Below are 15,735 nucleotides of genomic sequence, written 5' to 3'. Positions count from 1 at the left end.
GTATTAGTCTGTCATTTGCAATCCCTATTTAATGTACAGCGCTGCGTAATATGTTGGCGCTATATAAATCCTGTTTAATAATAATAATAATAATTCAGCAAAGCAGCTCATCATATCAAAGGCCCAATGGGGATGTTAAATAAAGTATATATAGTACATATCAGAGGATCCAGCCATTATAGGCACCCAGAGTACCAAAGATAAAAATGGACCTACTGGGCAAACATCTGTTATGTTTGACAGTGCTGGATTATGCAAATATTTGACAGTACGTATTGTAATAATAAATAAAACATTGAATAGCCGTTTGAGAAATAAACCAGCTAATCTCTGGTTTCTGACCTTTTCAGACATCTTTAAATTTTTTTTTTCACTTAGCCCTACACTTAAAATGAGAAACTATATATTTTTGGATGTGGAATAAAGGATACACAAAGGCAAATAAATATCCATCTAGATGACTTTTAGGAATCATGATAACTGTCAATGCTACTATGCAATATTTTTTTTTTTTTGCTGTGCAAAAACAGTGATGTTGATTTATTAGGGAAATAGGCTGTTCGCTTAGCAAAGTGAATTTTCTGTTTTACAAGGTATATTTTATTTTCTTTAGTAAATAATATGAAGCTCTTCTGGCGCAACCATCATTTCACATAAAAGCAAAAAGCATTTTTTTTCTTACAACAGTTGCATCAATTGAGTATTTTTTAAAAAACGTCACCACTTTCTGTAAAAAAAGGGAATTATCCCTTACAAGGGGAAACTTCACCTTAATAGGTGAACAGCCTACAATCCTTTTATAAATCAATCTCATTGTCTTATAAAAGTATACTTTACAAATTACCTAAATCAAATTTGGCATCATATACAATTTTAGGCAAAAGATAAATACATAAAAAATACAGAAAATAAATAGGTGGCACACAAAAACTCCTAATGAGTAGAAAAAATATTGACATATAGTACTGGGAATAAAAGAAGGGAAATGTGCCCATATAAAATATTAATGTAAAAAAATGTCTAGAAAAAATAACTATCCAGGCGCTTGAAGCAGAAATAATAGTACTGACAGTGCACAAACAGTATATTACACTGGGGAACAATGTTGAACAAATTTTTTGTTGACTTCAATTTTTTAACCTATTTACACTAAAATAGGTATGCTGATTCTGAAAGCACAATTAGTTTTCTTCTTTCACCTCAGGTTTTTTATCTACCGCTTATAATATTGTGATTACTGTAGCGCGGATTTGTATAGGCTATTCATTTACACACAAGACGATGTATTCAGAGGTTGTGTGCTGCTCTACACAGTGAATAAAAAAAATTTATTTTTCTACTTACACACATATTTCCTTTTTTTCAGATCATGTCTGGCTCTGCTGTGTCTTGTCGTAAGTGCCTAAACTACCCTGAATAACTTTGTTATATCTGTGGCAGTTTCACCATTCCAAGTTAAAGGGTGAACATCAGCACATTTGTAGAGCAATCCTATTTGGCATATTTCAAAGTTAAACTTGGTGATCAAGATAAGTCTTGGGCCCCTCATAAGGTGTGCAAACAGTGTGTCGAGGGTTTACGGATGTGGATAAGGGGAACACGTGATAAGATGCGTGATAAAATTTTTACTTTAACCGCTTACCCGATACATTTCAAATGATCAAATGTTTTACTGTAATAAAATGTCATAGAATAACAATAAATCCTTTGTATGAACAAAAGAAATTAAAAAAACAGTACATTCAAGTTACTATTTCATTATTTTTTCATTGTATGTTTTTTGACAAAGATGGAGGGTACCCTGTATTGTAAAAACTGGATGTGATAGCAAAAAACTGGGGTAATTTCTGGATTCACCACCCAAAAACTAGTAAAAAACAAGTGTAAGATCTAACTCAACAAAAAATGTGTTATTATTAGTAAAGTATAGTATAGTACAGGAATGTGTAGAACAATGGCATTGCACATGTGTGCACACACATACACACACACACACTTGCCTTGCCTAGTAAAATATTTATGGAATTCATCTAGAGGAATTTTACTAGGTTTAGTTTTAATTGAATGTGCTTTAAGGTAACCTGTAGTGAAAGGTTGCATACAAAAGAAAAAAAAACTGGATTTTGTTTTACAATAATTACAAAAAGTATTCATTTAAACCTAAATATATATATATAAATATATATATATATATATATATATATATATATATATATATAGCATGCCTTTTGAGTCACTTATTCCAAGCAAATATTCAGAATCAGTGATTCAGAAAGTATGGACGCTGCTGGATTAACATTACATCCAAGAAACTAGAATTTTTAAAGATAGGGGGTCATCAATTGTGTCCTCTATTCTTCCATACTGCAGATTTCCTGAAAGCAGAACTAAGCCCAAACATTAAAAATTTGCAACTATACAGGTTAATAAAACAACCGAAAATGCCTGATCACTATTCTTTAATTGCTTGGCCGAGTCAGTATGATGCATCCCCCTTACAGACGTATAGGGCGTATAGGAGTTTTTTCAGTTCTGACAGCCACAGGAGAAGCTGAGATGAGCTGGGTATCCTGACATCCTACACTAAGCTGTACATGCTAAGCCATGTTCAGTGTTTGTTGGCTGCCTAGGACAGGTATTAAGTAGGTAAGATTGCTTATTGCAGGAGGGACATCACCTATCCCTTTCTACAATAAAGCCCTGAGTGGTCCCAGATTTTAAAAGCAAAACTTTATTTCCCTTTAAATCCTTTCCTTAGTAAAAACTATTCTTTTCATAGATGCTGTAATAATGTACAGAAGGCAACCAATAGTAGTTTATGTACTGTAATAGTTCGTAAATGGGGGCTTCATTTACATCCTAAAAAGTAATTCATTACAATCACATACATGTATTTAGACCAACCAACTAATGTTAGTCAACACTGTTTGAGTAACCACTTGATTTTTCAGTTTCTGTAGACATAGAATTTTGTTTAAACAAGGAGAATGCCAAATCAAATATCCTTTGAATTATATTACAAAAATGGAAAACAAGTTACAATATTACAAATGTTTACATTAGAATACAAGGTTACCTGGCCTGGTCTTGCATTTTCACAAACGACTATATCTTCATTTCCAATATATGGGGCATTGTCATTAACATCTAGTACTTTGATACCAACCGAAACATAGCTCATTAAGGTAGGATTTTCTGTAAAAAAATGAATTTTTAGGTTGAAAAAAGCCCAATAAATTGAATGCATATCTTTATTATCAAACTGCTAGAAGTTATCTCAAATGGTTTATACAATAGTTATAGCATGTTTCTAGATGTATTCAGATAGGCTAATGAGTAATACATTAAGAAGGCATGCCCATCTAACAGCTACTTCTTTAAGCCTGATACAGTATGAAACATAACTAAACACTCAACTAAATTTCACTTATTTAGAAAGACAGCTTTATAAACAAATACTGTAAAACCAACCCATTAAAGTAACAAATAAAAAACTTAAGGTATATACTGTAGATATTTCTTTAAGTCAATGTTGTCTCCATAAAAAGTCAGAATAATAATTCCTATTAACCAAAGGTTACTTGTTCTGGTTGGAAAATGTTTGCTTTTTAGGGACACTACTTCCAAATTTATATTTTCAATATTACAAATTTTCTGTCACAGTCCTATTCTTGGAGAGCTTTAATAAATTAGGCCCTTTGCCTAAACACTAACACAAACCTTTACAGCCTAACATTTATATTATCATTTTCACCACAAGTTTGTTCCTTTGTTTATTCCTGTAGAAAAGTGTCCAAACATTCTGTGAACATCAAATAATCCTAGAAAAATATATTTCATATATAAACTACCGTACCTCTTTGGAAGACATGTCTTATAATAAAGTTTTTTTAAAAAAAAGATATCCTATATAAAAACCTAAGTTTTTGCTGGATAGCTCAGTCTGCATGTTAATAAATACAAAAATAAATAAAGAAGGAACAAAACTATTGCATGTCACCATTACATGCACAATGTTATCCGAATACAACATCCTTCCTGATAGTAGTCCTTCAAATCTCCTTTTAAGAAACAGTTTGGATAATAAATGATAATTCAAAATTCTGGCTCTCAATACAACTGAATTTAAACAATAAAAATGAAATGAAAATGTGAAAGTAAATTTCTTGTTAAGACCCTCAGATAGAACCATCATCGCTTTGGAAGGTTTTCCTATCTGATCATATGCTGTAATAACAAGATCCATGATCAATTATGGCAACGTTTTCCCATTGTAAGCTGTAAGTACCAGCTCATTATTTCTTTCCCAGTTTGCTTGTCACACATTGGTTATGTGGTTTGCCATTAATTCCCTAAAAGTGTCAATCATTTTTCCCACACAATAAAGCATTCATAATCAAGTGAGCACATATTTCACAAAGAAGGTGCACATCACATATCAGACAGTATTTAATAGGCATATGTTACAAAGTGTAGTGTTGATTAATTCTGCCCAAAACCTTCTTTTTCATTTTTCTCGTTAAGTTTTCTGTGTCTGCACTGAATGTATTTTCCTACACTTTCTTTCACAATGATAGGTGTCAATGGAATAAAGTCTGAGGTTTGGTAAGAATGAAATGCACAAATAACTTTCTAAAATCTGTGTGCATCTTAAAATGACATGTGATCCTTAAATTGACTTTTAATATGCTTATGTTTCACCTTTCCTACATCTTTCTTTTCCCACTCATCCCACACATCAACATACTAATTGTATCCTCCTTATGGATGCTTCTTTCCCCCAGCCTGTGGATTGTGAGCACTCTGGGCAGGGTCCTGTCCTCCTACTGTATTGTTTGCATCTTTCTGTCATTTGCAACCCATATTTAATGTACAGTGCTGCATTATATGTTGAAGCTCTATAAATACAGTTTATTATTATTGTTCTTAACCACCTAGCCGGTATGCCCGACCTTCGTACGGGCAAAAAAAAATGGCTAGGATGGTTAACCCCGTAATTTTGTCACATCCTTACCTCCATGGTCCCGCTGTGCACAACCAGCGGGACCATGGAGGTAAGTACAATTTAAAAAAAAAATTTCATGAAAAACAGTGGATCACTTTTGGTACAGAAATCTAGACCTCAGTGTAACGCTCAGGTGGTTAATAATAATAATAATAATAATAATAATATTAATAATAACATTAATGATATTTTAAAATAAAAACTTGTCATTTATGTTACATACTTTAGACCCATATATGCAATAACTAGATCTCCTATAGAATTTCCCCCTAGATTACAAGCAAATCATAGTTAGTGGGTGGGGGCAGGAGGGTGCTATATGCAGCTTCCTGAAAACAGCACACACCTTAGTACTCAGAACCCCTTAGCCTTGAGGCAAGTTGTGGACTGGCTCTTTAATGAGATTATAAAAATACCAAAAACTTACTGCCGTAGGTAACACTCACAAGTGATGACAGGTGATGGAAAGAGGTAAAATCTAATGAAAGGAGCAGATCAGAAATATGGTTACAGATTAAAAATGTAGATCATTTTTCTCAACCTTTTTAACATGGGAGAAGTCTTGAAATAACTTTCAGGTCTTTAGGGAACCCCTTCTATAATTACTATTTCCACAACTCACAATGCATCAATGTGATGGTCAAAAGGAAGATTGTACACTACTGACCAGAAAGATCATTGTTCATTGTTTAAGAAACCCCTAGCAACCTATTGAGGAACCCTATGGTTCCACAGAATCCTAGTTGAGAAACAGTGAAATAGATGCCAGACATCCTCCAGCTAGGAAATGGGATTGCTTTGCAGACATTAACAGTGTGGAGTGAAATCTGAGAAGAAAAGTAGCACAAAGGTGTTATTTAAGTGGTAAAAATATTGGGACTAACAGTAATGTAAAATATAAACAGAAAGTTGTACAAATATCATACTAAACTAACTTTCTTAGTTCTTCAGCTCGATTTAGAAAGTTCAATTGTATCCATATTGTCAAAAAAACAACAACAGTAATTTTAAAAGTTTTTGTACTTGTTGAAAAATTTAAAGGTGGAAAGAAGTAATTGACCAAATAAACTACATTCTAGCATTGCAAGATTATAAATCTAGAGCTAATGTTGTAAAAAGCACAATGGTCACAAATCTTCAGAGATCAAATACGATTAGAGATCTACCTGCTGCAAAGAACTAGAACACAATATGCATTTTTTTTAAGTACTGAATAGAGTTCACTTATTGTGAAACTAAAATTTTACTTCTCAGTTTATATGATCAAGAAGGTCCTTTTTGCAGAAAGGGACAGGCAATGTCTCTTCTGCAATAATATGACTTACCTGCACGATCATTCTGCGCAGTGTAAGCTATGGTTGCCAGGACCGGGCATTCCTGGGTTCCCCTGCATGTGCCAGGATGACCTATGGTTATGTCGTTCTGGCATGGCAAATCAGGATGCCCAAAGAGCATCCAGAAGCAGAAGAATAGAAGGAAGATGGCGACAACTGACCTTGCAAGACAGACAGGTGAGTTGGCCAGGTTTAGTTCCTCCATACAATCAATGTAGTTGCTCCTATGTAAACTAAGCCTATGTTTGTGCAACAGTATAAGCCTCAGTAATACTTTGTAACTCAAGGAACAGACATTTTGGAAAGTTAATATTGGCCATGCAATTGTATTTGTTTGAGATCACAAAGACTTTTTTAAAATATGAATTATAGGTATAAAGTATATGAATGTGGACTGAAACATTTTCCAGAATGTATTTGTTTCACACTTACTGAAATTAAATTCATCTGTGCTTTATGTAGTCATGTCCAAAGAAAAAAAATTGTAACTGCTGCTTAAAATAAACAGGTTCATTTCACTTTAGTAAATCACCCCAATGTGTATGTCTTGGAACTGTCAGTTTATAAGGGATTACATTTAAGTGCTTATTCACTTTTTATTACTGGCATACTTCTAAAGGAGATGCAAATCTCTGCACTTTTAAGCAAGGCTTATAATTTATCCACATAACTGCAGTTTAGCAGTCAAAGTACATATTTGAATGTGGGGACAAAATTCATCAGAATGACATAGAAAACTAAGGTATATTTTCATTTTGAACATTTAAAGTAAACCTATGCTGAGTAAGTAAGAAAGCTACCACTGCTAACTTTCCCTTCTGAAAATGTTCTGGCTTTAATGTGGATCTAATTGGTTTAGTAAATAAAGTTTAGTCTTTCACCCCCCCAGCGTTCTAATTCTGTCAGTTTTTTGTGATCCTATTGTTTTTGGGGGCCTGTAATTCTTAGGATTAACTCCTTGGTATGATAATTATATTTATTTATTATATTATAATCATAAATTATAATATAATAAATAATTATAAATAACAATTAAAAAAAATAATGAAAAAATAGACCACAACAATGTAATTTATCTAAAAAACCTAATTTATAATTAAGGTCAGATCTTGATCAGGGATAATAGTGGGCAAAATCAGGGCACTGGGCAATGATGTTTGGTGCACTAAAATATGTACCTGCCCATTCATTCACCTCTAGTGCTCTGTGAGTGGCTGGGGAAAGGAAAATCTTGATGGCACTCAAGCTGTCATCAGGGTTTAACTTTCCTCAGCCAATCACAGAGCACTAGAGGTGATGAATGGGGAGACTTGTCCTTATTTAACCTCTAGTGCCCGGGGATCCCACTCTGACAGGAGGATTCCCACCGTGGTGCAGCCGTGGGAATCAATCTGCCATTGTGGGATAACCTGTAAAAAAATAAAAGTTAGTTAGACAAATCACACACATTCAATAAATTACTTTAACATTAACTTTTTTTTAACACATCTTTTTACACAAGAATTTGCAAAGTCAAATCTCGTTTTTTTCGGGTCGGGTCTATCCGAATTCGAACAGCCATATTTGGGTCGAATATAAGGACAACCTGAATTCTAACACCAACACTACTCTTGTGTTTGCGCATCTTGACCTAAGAATGCACATGTTCATGTTATTCATGTTATTCCCATGCTTTCTTGCTGTGTGGCCTTCAGCCATTTCTTTGCCTGACCTGACCTGTGATCTTGAATGATTTTGTGTTGACCTGGCTTATGTTCCTGATGTGAATCTAAATAATGCTTCCGCTGGTTGCTTGAAGGTGTTCCGGTCGGTCACTACTGTTTCTGTGCATGTGCCATTAACCAACCCTGTTGACTGTCTGTAATGGAGGGCTCCAGCAAGCCTTTACCAACCTGCAGCTGCCAACACATATACCTTCAGAGCCCTTGTGCACTTGTCCCCATCATTAATTTCACTTGAGCTGGAGAAGGAAAGATGGTTACCCTCACAAACCCAAGCATCCATTGTGTATGTGATCACTTAATAACAATCTGAATGCTTTTTCCATATCTGGGTTTCAGAAAATATTAAAACATAGCCTTCTCAGAACACATTAATCATTGGCAGCCTTGGTGCTTAAATCCATTACACCTATCATGGTTAAAAAAATAAAAGTGCATTGACTTTTGAGATAGGAGCTTGTTGTTCACAGCTGCGAATGGTGATAAAGGTGGTTTGTAATTGGGCAATGGAGTTTAAAAGCTTTGGATTCATTAAACATCTGTCTTGTCTAACACAACTTTTTCAAAGGGAGTCAATAACAAAACTAAGAACTGAAAATATTAAACAAAAAAATAACAGTTTGCCATAATAGTCTTTATAATGGCCATGGGTACTATAACAATGGGAAACGCACTAAATAATTATGGGTAAGAAGGGTAAAGGGCAGAAAAAGCCCTTTCTTTATGTATGTATATATGTGTACATATATACATATGTATGTATATGTATTGTATGTGGCTATTGATTTATCACATAGATCAAGACTGGCTGACCTAATACTTAGAACAAAATATCAAGTTGGCATTATTTTCTAATGAAAATGATTAAAATGCCTATGGTTAATGATATATTACAGCAGGTGAATTGCCTTTGAAAAGTAGTGGTATGTTTAAAAAGTTGTGGTATGGCTACACTGTGGACACACAAGGAAGAAAAAGCTGCATGCAGTTAAAAATCTCAATGCTGTGCTTCACACAAATGTGCACTGTTCTCCACTGGCTTCCAGGGTTCCTTAGGTTTAGAAAGCTTTATAGGATATTATTAAATTGGTGCACTGTGGTGTACAGTAGTGCTGTGGAGTATATGGAACAAGGTACAGCAATATCCACTCTCCATTATAACTGAGCTTCTTACTGTTAATGTAAGGTTGTTCACCTAATTTCATTTAAGAAATGCAGTTGGGAAACAGAGAGCTCCAGAAGGAATTAAGAAACTGTATAATGCAGCAATTACTGCCAAACTGTGGCCACCACACCATAAACAGTCACAATAACATGCATATATAGTAAGCATGGGAATATACACATTTTTATCTCTAGATAAAATAAGATGCAGTACTCAATTTTCTTGCATTCCCGTTGTAAGAATTTTTTGATACATTTATTAAACTTATAATGGAGAAATATATTTTTATAGATGGTAATTCAGGAATTGTACACAAAGTAAAATTTTTTTTTTCTTATTTTTAAAGGAAAGTTTTCTTTTGATTCATAACCTTGTTTGCAGTAAAATGTATTATTTATGGTGTTTCATATAATAATATTTGGAGAAATTCACTTTTTCTACCTCTCAATATTCATTTATATCATATATAAAAAAGTGTTCTTTTATTTAGTTTTATTTGAATGTCACCTAATAAATGTGACATATATACAGCATTTATGCCATAATATAATGAATGAAATGGATACAATAATCAGGATTATCAATTACTAAAAAAACAAATCATTTTTTTTAGTGGATCCTGTTTTTTTTTCCCTCAAATATATTTTTTGTAACAAATAGGTATAACCAAAAATATTCTTTACATTAACATTTGGTGGTTAAACATATTTGTTGTATTTTTTTTTTCATTTATTTTTATTTATATAATGCAATTGTATTTTTTAAACCATTTACAGAAGATTAAACAGCAATAAAACGTACAGCACTAGGTACAGCTTGTGCTCCATGAAAAATTCATATTCTATTTTTTTATTGTATCATAAAAAGTGGTGAGGAGAACACACACATTTTTATTTTTAAAAGCATGTACGCCATATTCTTACCACTTTCAGAACCATGTTACATAGGCACGGTTGGAGCAGATTTATAGCAGCTACATATCTCTAATTATTTTCTATGGTGATTTGTAGCTGGCTATGAACTTACTTTCAATGCATTTACATGCAGCTACAAATTGGTAGTGTGGTATGGTCATTAGTAGCTCCATTAGATCAGCTTCAACAACAAATACCTGAAATATCTATGACATTTATACTGATGTCCTAACAAGCACACCTTCTAAAGACGGACTTAATCTTTAGTTATACTGAGTATATGTATACTAAGGGCTGTTATTAACTGCAACATTTTTTTCTACTCCTAAATAAAGTCATTCTCCAACTTGGTACATCCTTCATTTGAGAACATACCTGTTTCAGAAGCTGTCACTGTAATATTGTACCAGGGTATTTCCTCTCGATCCAGTTGTTTTGTTGTCCTGATTGCTCCATTGTTTTTGTCAATTTCAAAAATCCTTTCTTCTTGTGAGTTGTGATCAATTGAATATCTGTTACAATAAATAATACTAGGTAGTTAAACGTGGCAGAACTAGCAATATTAAATTATTATATACAAACACAATGGTCCATTCTGAAAAATAATAAAAAAGAAGCATAGCATTTTAATAGTGCATAAAATAAGGATGAAAACACTTTTTAAATGGTTCACTAAGCACATTTTAATTTTTGATCATAGATTTGACATGCAACTCTTTAAATAGGAACTCAATTCTATTAAGCAAAACAATTTAGTTGTGGGGTGCCCCTTGTACTGCTAATGTTTTCTTTTCTAGGAAAACTTCATAAAACAATTTTATTTTGCCATTTTAGGCTGTGAGTACATTCCTAGCATACTCATTTATAATGCTTTACTAGTTTTGCATTGCCAGTGATTTCAGGTCTGTGACTGAAAGGACCAAAAATAATGGATCAAGAAAACCCATGGTGGCATAGGTTAAAAGATTAGGTTTAAGGGTTAAAGTAAATTTAAGACTTCTGTGAAGTCAAAAGGGGACTTTAAATTCAGATTTCATGTGCTGCATGCATGAGTCTCATAAAGTAAAAAATACAAATAAATAAATTGTCTATTATCTTTAATGAGTGAAATTCTCCTTTTCTACTTAACTTACTACCCCTTATAGACCCCGCAACTCACATTTTACCAGCAAATTTGGTGCTTTCAATTCAGAAAAAAGTGGGCAGTATAGGTCTGACTAGTAGGCAAGAGTTGAGTAAATGATGACTTCTACTGCATCTTGTCTCCCTGTCCTTGTGGTTCGAGTAGGTATGTAACCTCTGCTCCTTGCCAGGGGTAATACCATGATGACTAGATGACTAGAAGACTACTTGGGTTATAAAGTGTTTTAAAAGTCATTCCCCCTTTTTTGGGTAAAACATGCAGTAACTAATGCAATCTGTAGTGGGAACTAATATAGAAAAAGTGAGCAGAGAGAGATAGTTTCAGAAGTTGGTTTTGCCCCCGTCCTGTGAAAACCATATGGGCAGTATTGCACTGTCCTTAAGAAAGAAAATGTATTTGGTCTTTAAGAACAGAAAACTCTTGTATCCAATAGTTATAACACACTTCTGGTTTATTTTTGTTATGCTGCTGAACTTTGAACAGTGATATAACTCTAAATTCAGGACCAATACAGTAGTGCTGCTATCCCATTACAGGAATCTTTATGATGTTGGGGAATGTTGTTTGTTTATGAGGTTGAGGGGAATATTGTTTGTTTATGATGTTGTTTATGAGGTTGGGGAAGATTACATGTAGATTCTAGTCAAGCTATTGTTTTTTTTCAGATTTGGACAGAGTGGTAAAGATTTCTTTTTGTCTGGGTAATTTTTGCTATTTCATGTTTCAGAAATATAACAAGAAGTAAGAGCAAATCACCCTTACAGGAGATCAAATCTCACTTTTGACAGATGTTGCTCCCATTTAAAGATATTGGGCCAAATAATTAAAGTTCTCCAAGACTATATAAGATAGACTACCATGGGAGAACATTGGTGATCCAGCGATCCTGAAATGGATCTGGTCTAGAATTAATAATTTTTGCCAACTAATAGTAAAAGATTTTAAAAAAAATTAATTCCAGGTTTCCTGGGTCACCCAGGTTCTCACGTGTTCTCCAGTCTTGGAAAGCTATAAAAAAAATCAGGCCTGTTGATTCTATTCCTTTTTTTAGGGAGTTGTTTGAAATTGATAATTTTCTACCCCAGTATCATCAGACACCAGAATAAACAAGAAGAGTGAATCTCCCCACACTAAGACATGTTTGAGGATCTATTGCTTCTTTAGAGATTAGGTTTATGGGTTGAGGATTATGTTAAAGATCTAGTATCTGTTAATCACATTGAATATTTATAATTTAATGCACATGCCACAGGTATACATTTGGTAAAAATACTGCATTATTTTCAATCCTTTAATCTGTAATCCATTTACATATACATTCATTATAAAAATGCAAATTTACAAATTTAAAAAAAAAATGTTATAGCTTTTCCTATCTTCGATTATACACCCTCTCACCTACTCCTAATGTTGCTAGGTATTTACTTTGCAAGAATTTGAAAAGCACTAAACGCAGTAGACTAAATAATGCACACTAGGAAAAAAACACACTTCAAGCACAGAATATTGTAGGAGAAATAATACACACTACAAGGAAAACAAAATGTACTACTGAAAAAACAAAAATAATTTGATTTTCATTTCAAATTTCATAATTGCCTCTAATATCTCACAATCTAGCAAAACTTTCTGAAAACTAAACATGACAAATAAAATACAAATTAAGTTATTAAAATAATAAAAAGGTCATTATTTCTAACCATATGGGATAATACAGCATATGTCAGTCTTGAATAGTTGTACAACTGCAGCAAATGTTTTTTGCCAGATGGCAGACACATTGGATAAGCATGGCAGATTTTTTGAAGTATGCATTTTTTGGGAATTTCATATAACACATATAGCTGTTGAGAAGCTCAAAATGACACTTATAAGAAGACATAGTATTGAGTGCAGAAACCAACACGCCCAAATATATATATATGTATACTATATATTTAGGTTCACATAGGTGGCACAGCAGCAGTTACATTACTGCCCAGTAAAGGTGCTCGGACCTGTAATATTCCAATACAGAAGATCTGACCATATTCAGAAATTCCAAGTCAGAATTGGTATTTTTTAATCAAAAACAGGTATAGTACGGCTCAGCCAAACTGGCTACCTGATGATGACAGCTGCCATAGTCCGTGGGACAAATTAACTTAAACATACTATACCTGTCATTGACAAGTATAATATGGCTCATTAAAAAATGTGGAACTGTTTTATCTGGTTGGATCATCAAGCTGCCTACTATACTTTTTATTGACAGGTATAGTAATGTCAGATCAGAATTTTTAAGTTTTGAGTTCCAGCTATTCATAATAACTCTGATCCAATTCAGAATGAACTTAATTTGGAACAAGCCTCTGACCCAACACTACCCTATGTTTGCTATTATTGAAACAAATTAAAGAATTTCATTGATAGAACTGTGGTTCCATCTGCTTTTGCAGAAAACCCTTGTTTCTCAGATGCTACTTACAACATTTGTTATATATTTTACTCACCGCCAGAACAGATACCTCTGTCTGTCAACCAGCTGTCGAGTGCCAAAGACAAATGGCAGCACAGTTGGGTTCAAGTTGAAGATGGTTACAGTACGGTTTCATACATTCCTAGTAAACAAGTCTTTAGTCAGGCAGGTTATCCCAGTGTTTGTATTCTATGACACTGTTTTGTAATATATTGTTTTGTGTAGTATCTTAGGAACTGCTCTGGCCATAACTAATATTTGTCTTTGTTTTAGTTAGTAACTTGTGAGCCTCTTTAGCCCTCAAAACATTGACATTTTAACTTGTTGTGCCAATACTTTTATAATGATAAGCAAATCATATCTTAGAGTGCTGGTGACTTCATGTACTGTTTCCATAAGTTCCACATGGTGCATCAATGGCTGTCATTTTCACATTTCTGTTCGCAGTTGGAAGTGCTTTGCCTATTTATCTGCCAGTCTATTTCTAAGACTTAATTAATACATGGTATTGCCCTGGCTGCCAGAGTAGAAGATTTGAATTTAAGCTGCCGGAGGTAAGTAACACTTATTCCACGGCTGACTGCACAGGGTGCCAGTTTCACCTATCATAAGCCCTGCCCGTAAAGGGACTGCAAGAAACAGAGAACATCCATGTATTTACTTATTATTTGCAGTAAAATTGCATTGCATGAAATACTAATAAAATGATATATGTATTGATTTGTTTATTTTATAACCCCCCCCCAGATTAGCTTCGTTGTGTGGGTTTGCAAAGAATTCCTTGCAATAAATCCTGGTCTTTTATTAAAATTCATTCTTGGGTATATAAGGAGTTACCAAAATAAATGGTTTATAAAAAAGTCATTGTCATTGAACTTTTGACAAGACTAAATGGCTTTGAGAAACTGCCCTTGATACTTGGAGAAGAAATATGAAACCTTGAGAAAAAGTAGAATGGTAGTAGAAATTGTAGCACAAAAGCAAAATGTAAAAAGATAACTATACACCACAGATTCTTGCTAGGATACACAATTCATATGTTTTACCTTGAAAATACCATTATAAACCTGATAAGTGGAGATGTAAAAAAACCCCATAGTACTCTTATATTTAGTTTGCTGCTTTACTTTACAAAATCACATGCAGTAAAAGACTGAATTTTATTTTATTTGGATGAAACTCAAACTGGGAATGTAATTAGTACAGTTTATGGATGCTGTTTATGTTAATGTTGATTTACTCTTGTAAGAGTGAAGTTTGAAAGAATTCTTCCTAATTTTTATTTATAGAGTTTAATCATTTGAATGTAATAGACACTTTCTTTTTTATGTTTTATGGGAATAAAAATAAAGAGTGTTCTAACAAATGAAAAGGATAGGTTTATGTAAAACCTATTCCAAATTGCATTATTCAGCTAGCCATAAGTATTTAAATGACAAAATGTAGGCTAAGGAGCACCAAATGTGTTTTAAAAAGGCTTAAAGGTATTGTAAATGAGTATAATCAATTCATTGTTGATGACCAAGTATTTAGACTGATTTATTAAAGCTATCCAAGACTGGAAAACATAGACAATCATGAGTGAACTTGGGTGATCCAGCAAACCTGGAATGGATTAAAAAATATTTGCTAGTACTCTCCAGTCTCGGAGAGTGTTTGCCCATTGAGTCTGATTTACTAAAGCTCTCCAAGGCTGGAGAAGGTAAGTTTGCTGGAATATATCTGGTCCAGGATTCAAAAGATTTGGTGGCAAATAGCAAATGACTTTGAAGAAATCCTTGAAAAGCCAAAGCCTTGAAGAACTTTAATAACCGGGCCCAGTGTGTGCAGCTTTGTTAAGCATTTGAAGTAACAATGGTAAATGTGGTGTAGAAGACAGGGTTAGTTTGTTTCACGGATAAGCACTGTATGTGATAGCACTGCTGACCACCAATCCCCTTTATGGAGAGGTCTGTTAATGCCTCTCAAGCACTGATCTAAAACTCAATCTTCCC

General features: G+C 33.6%; 1 protein-coding gene across 1 annotated transcript in view; it reads right to left on the bottom strand.

Moving 5' to 3' along the window:
• Nucleotides 1-15,735, bottom strand: part of CDH18 (cadherin 18) — a 327,191-nt gene that overhangs the window by 21,078 nt on the left and 290,378 nt on the right. Inside the window, exons 8-9 of the mRNA XM_072411849.1 lie at nt 10,515-10,651; nt 3,077-3,195 (exon numbers count right to left, since the gene is read on the bottom strand). Coding sequence (XP_072267950.1) covers nt 3,077-3,195; nt 10,515-10,651 — 256 coding nt within the window. The remainder of the gene's footprint in view (nt 1-3,076; nt 3,196-10,514; nt 10,652-15,735) is intronic.

This window comes from Pyxicephalus adspersus, chromosome 5 (genome assembly GCF_032062135.1).
Source record: "Pyxicephalus adspersus chromosome 5, UCB_Pads_2.0, whole genome shotgun sequence".
Taxonomy (NCBI): domain Eukaryota; kingdom Metazoa; phylum Chordata; class Amphibia; order Anura; family Pyxicephalidae; genus Pyxicephalus; species Pyxicephalus adspersus.
Note: the sequence above shows the minus strand (reverse complement) of the source record. Positions and strands in the feature narration are given on the sequence as shown.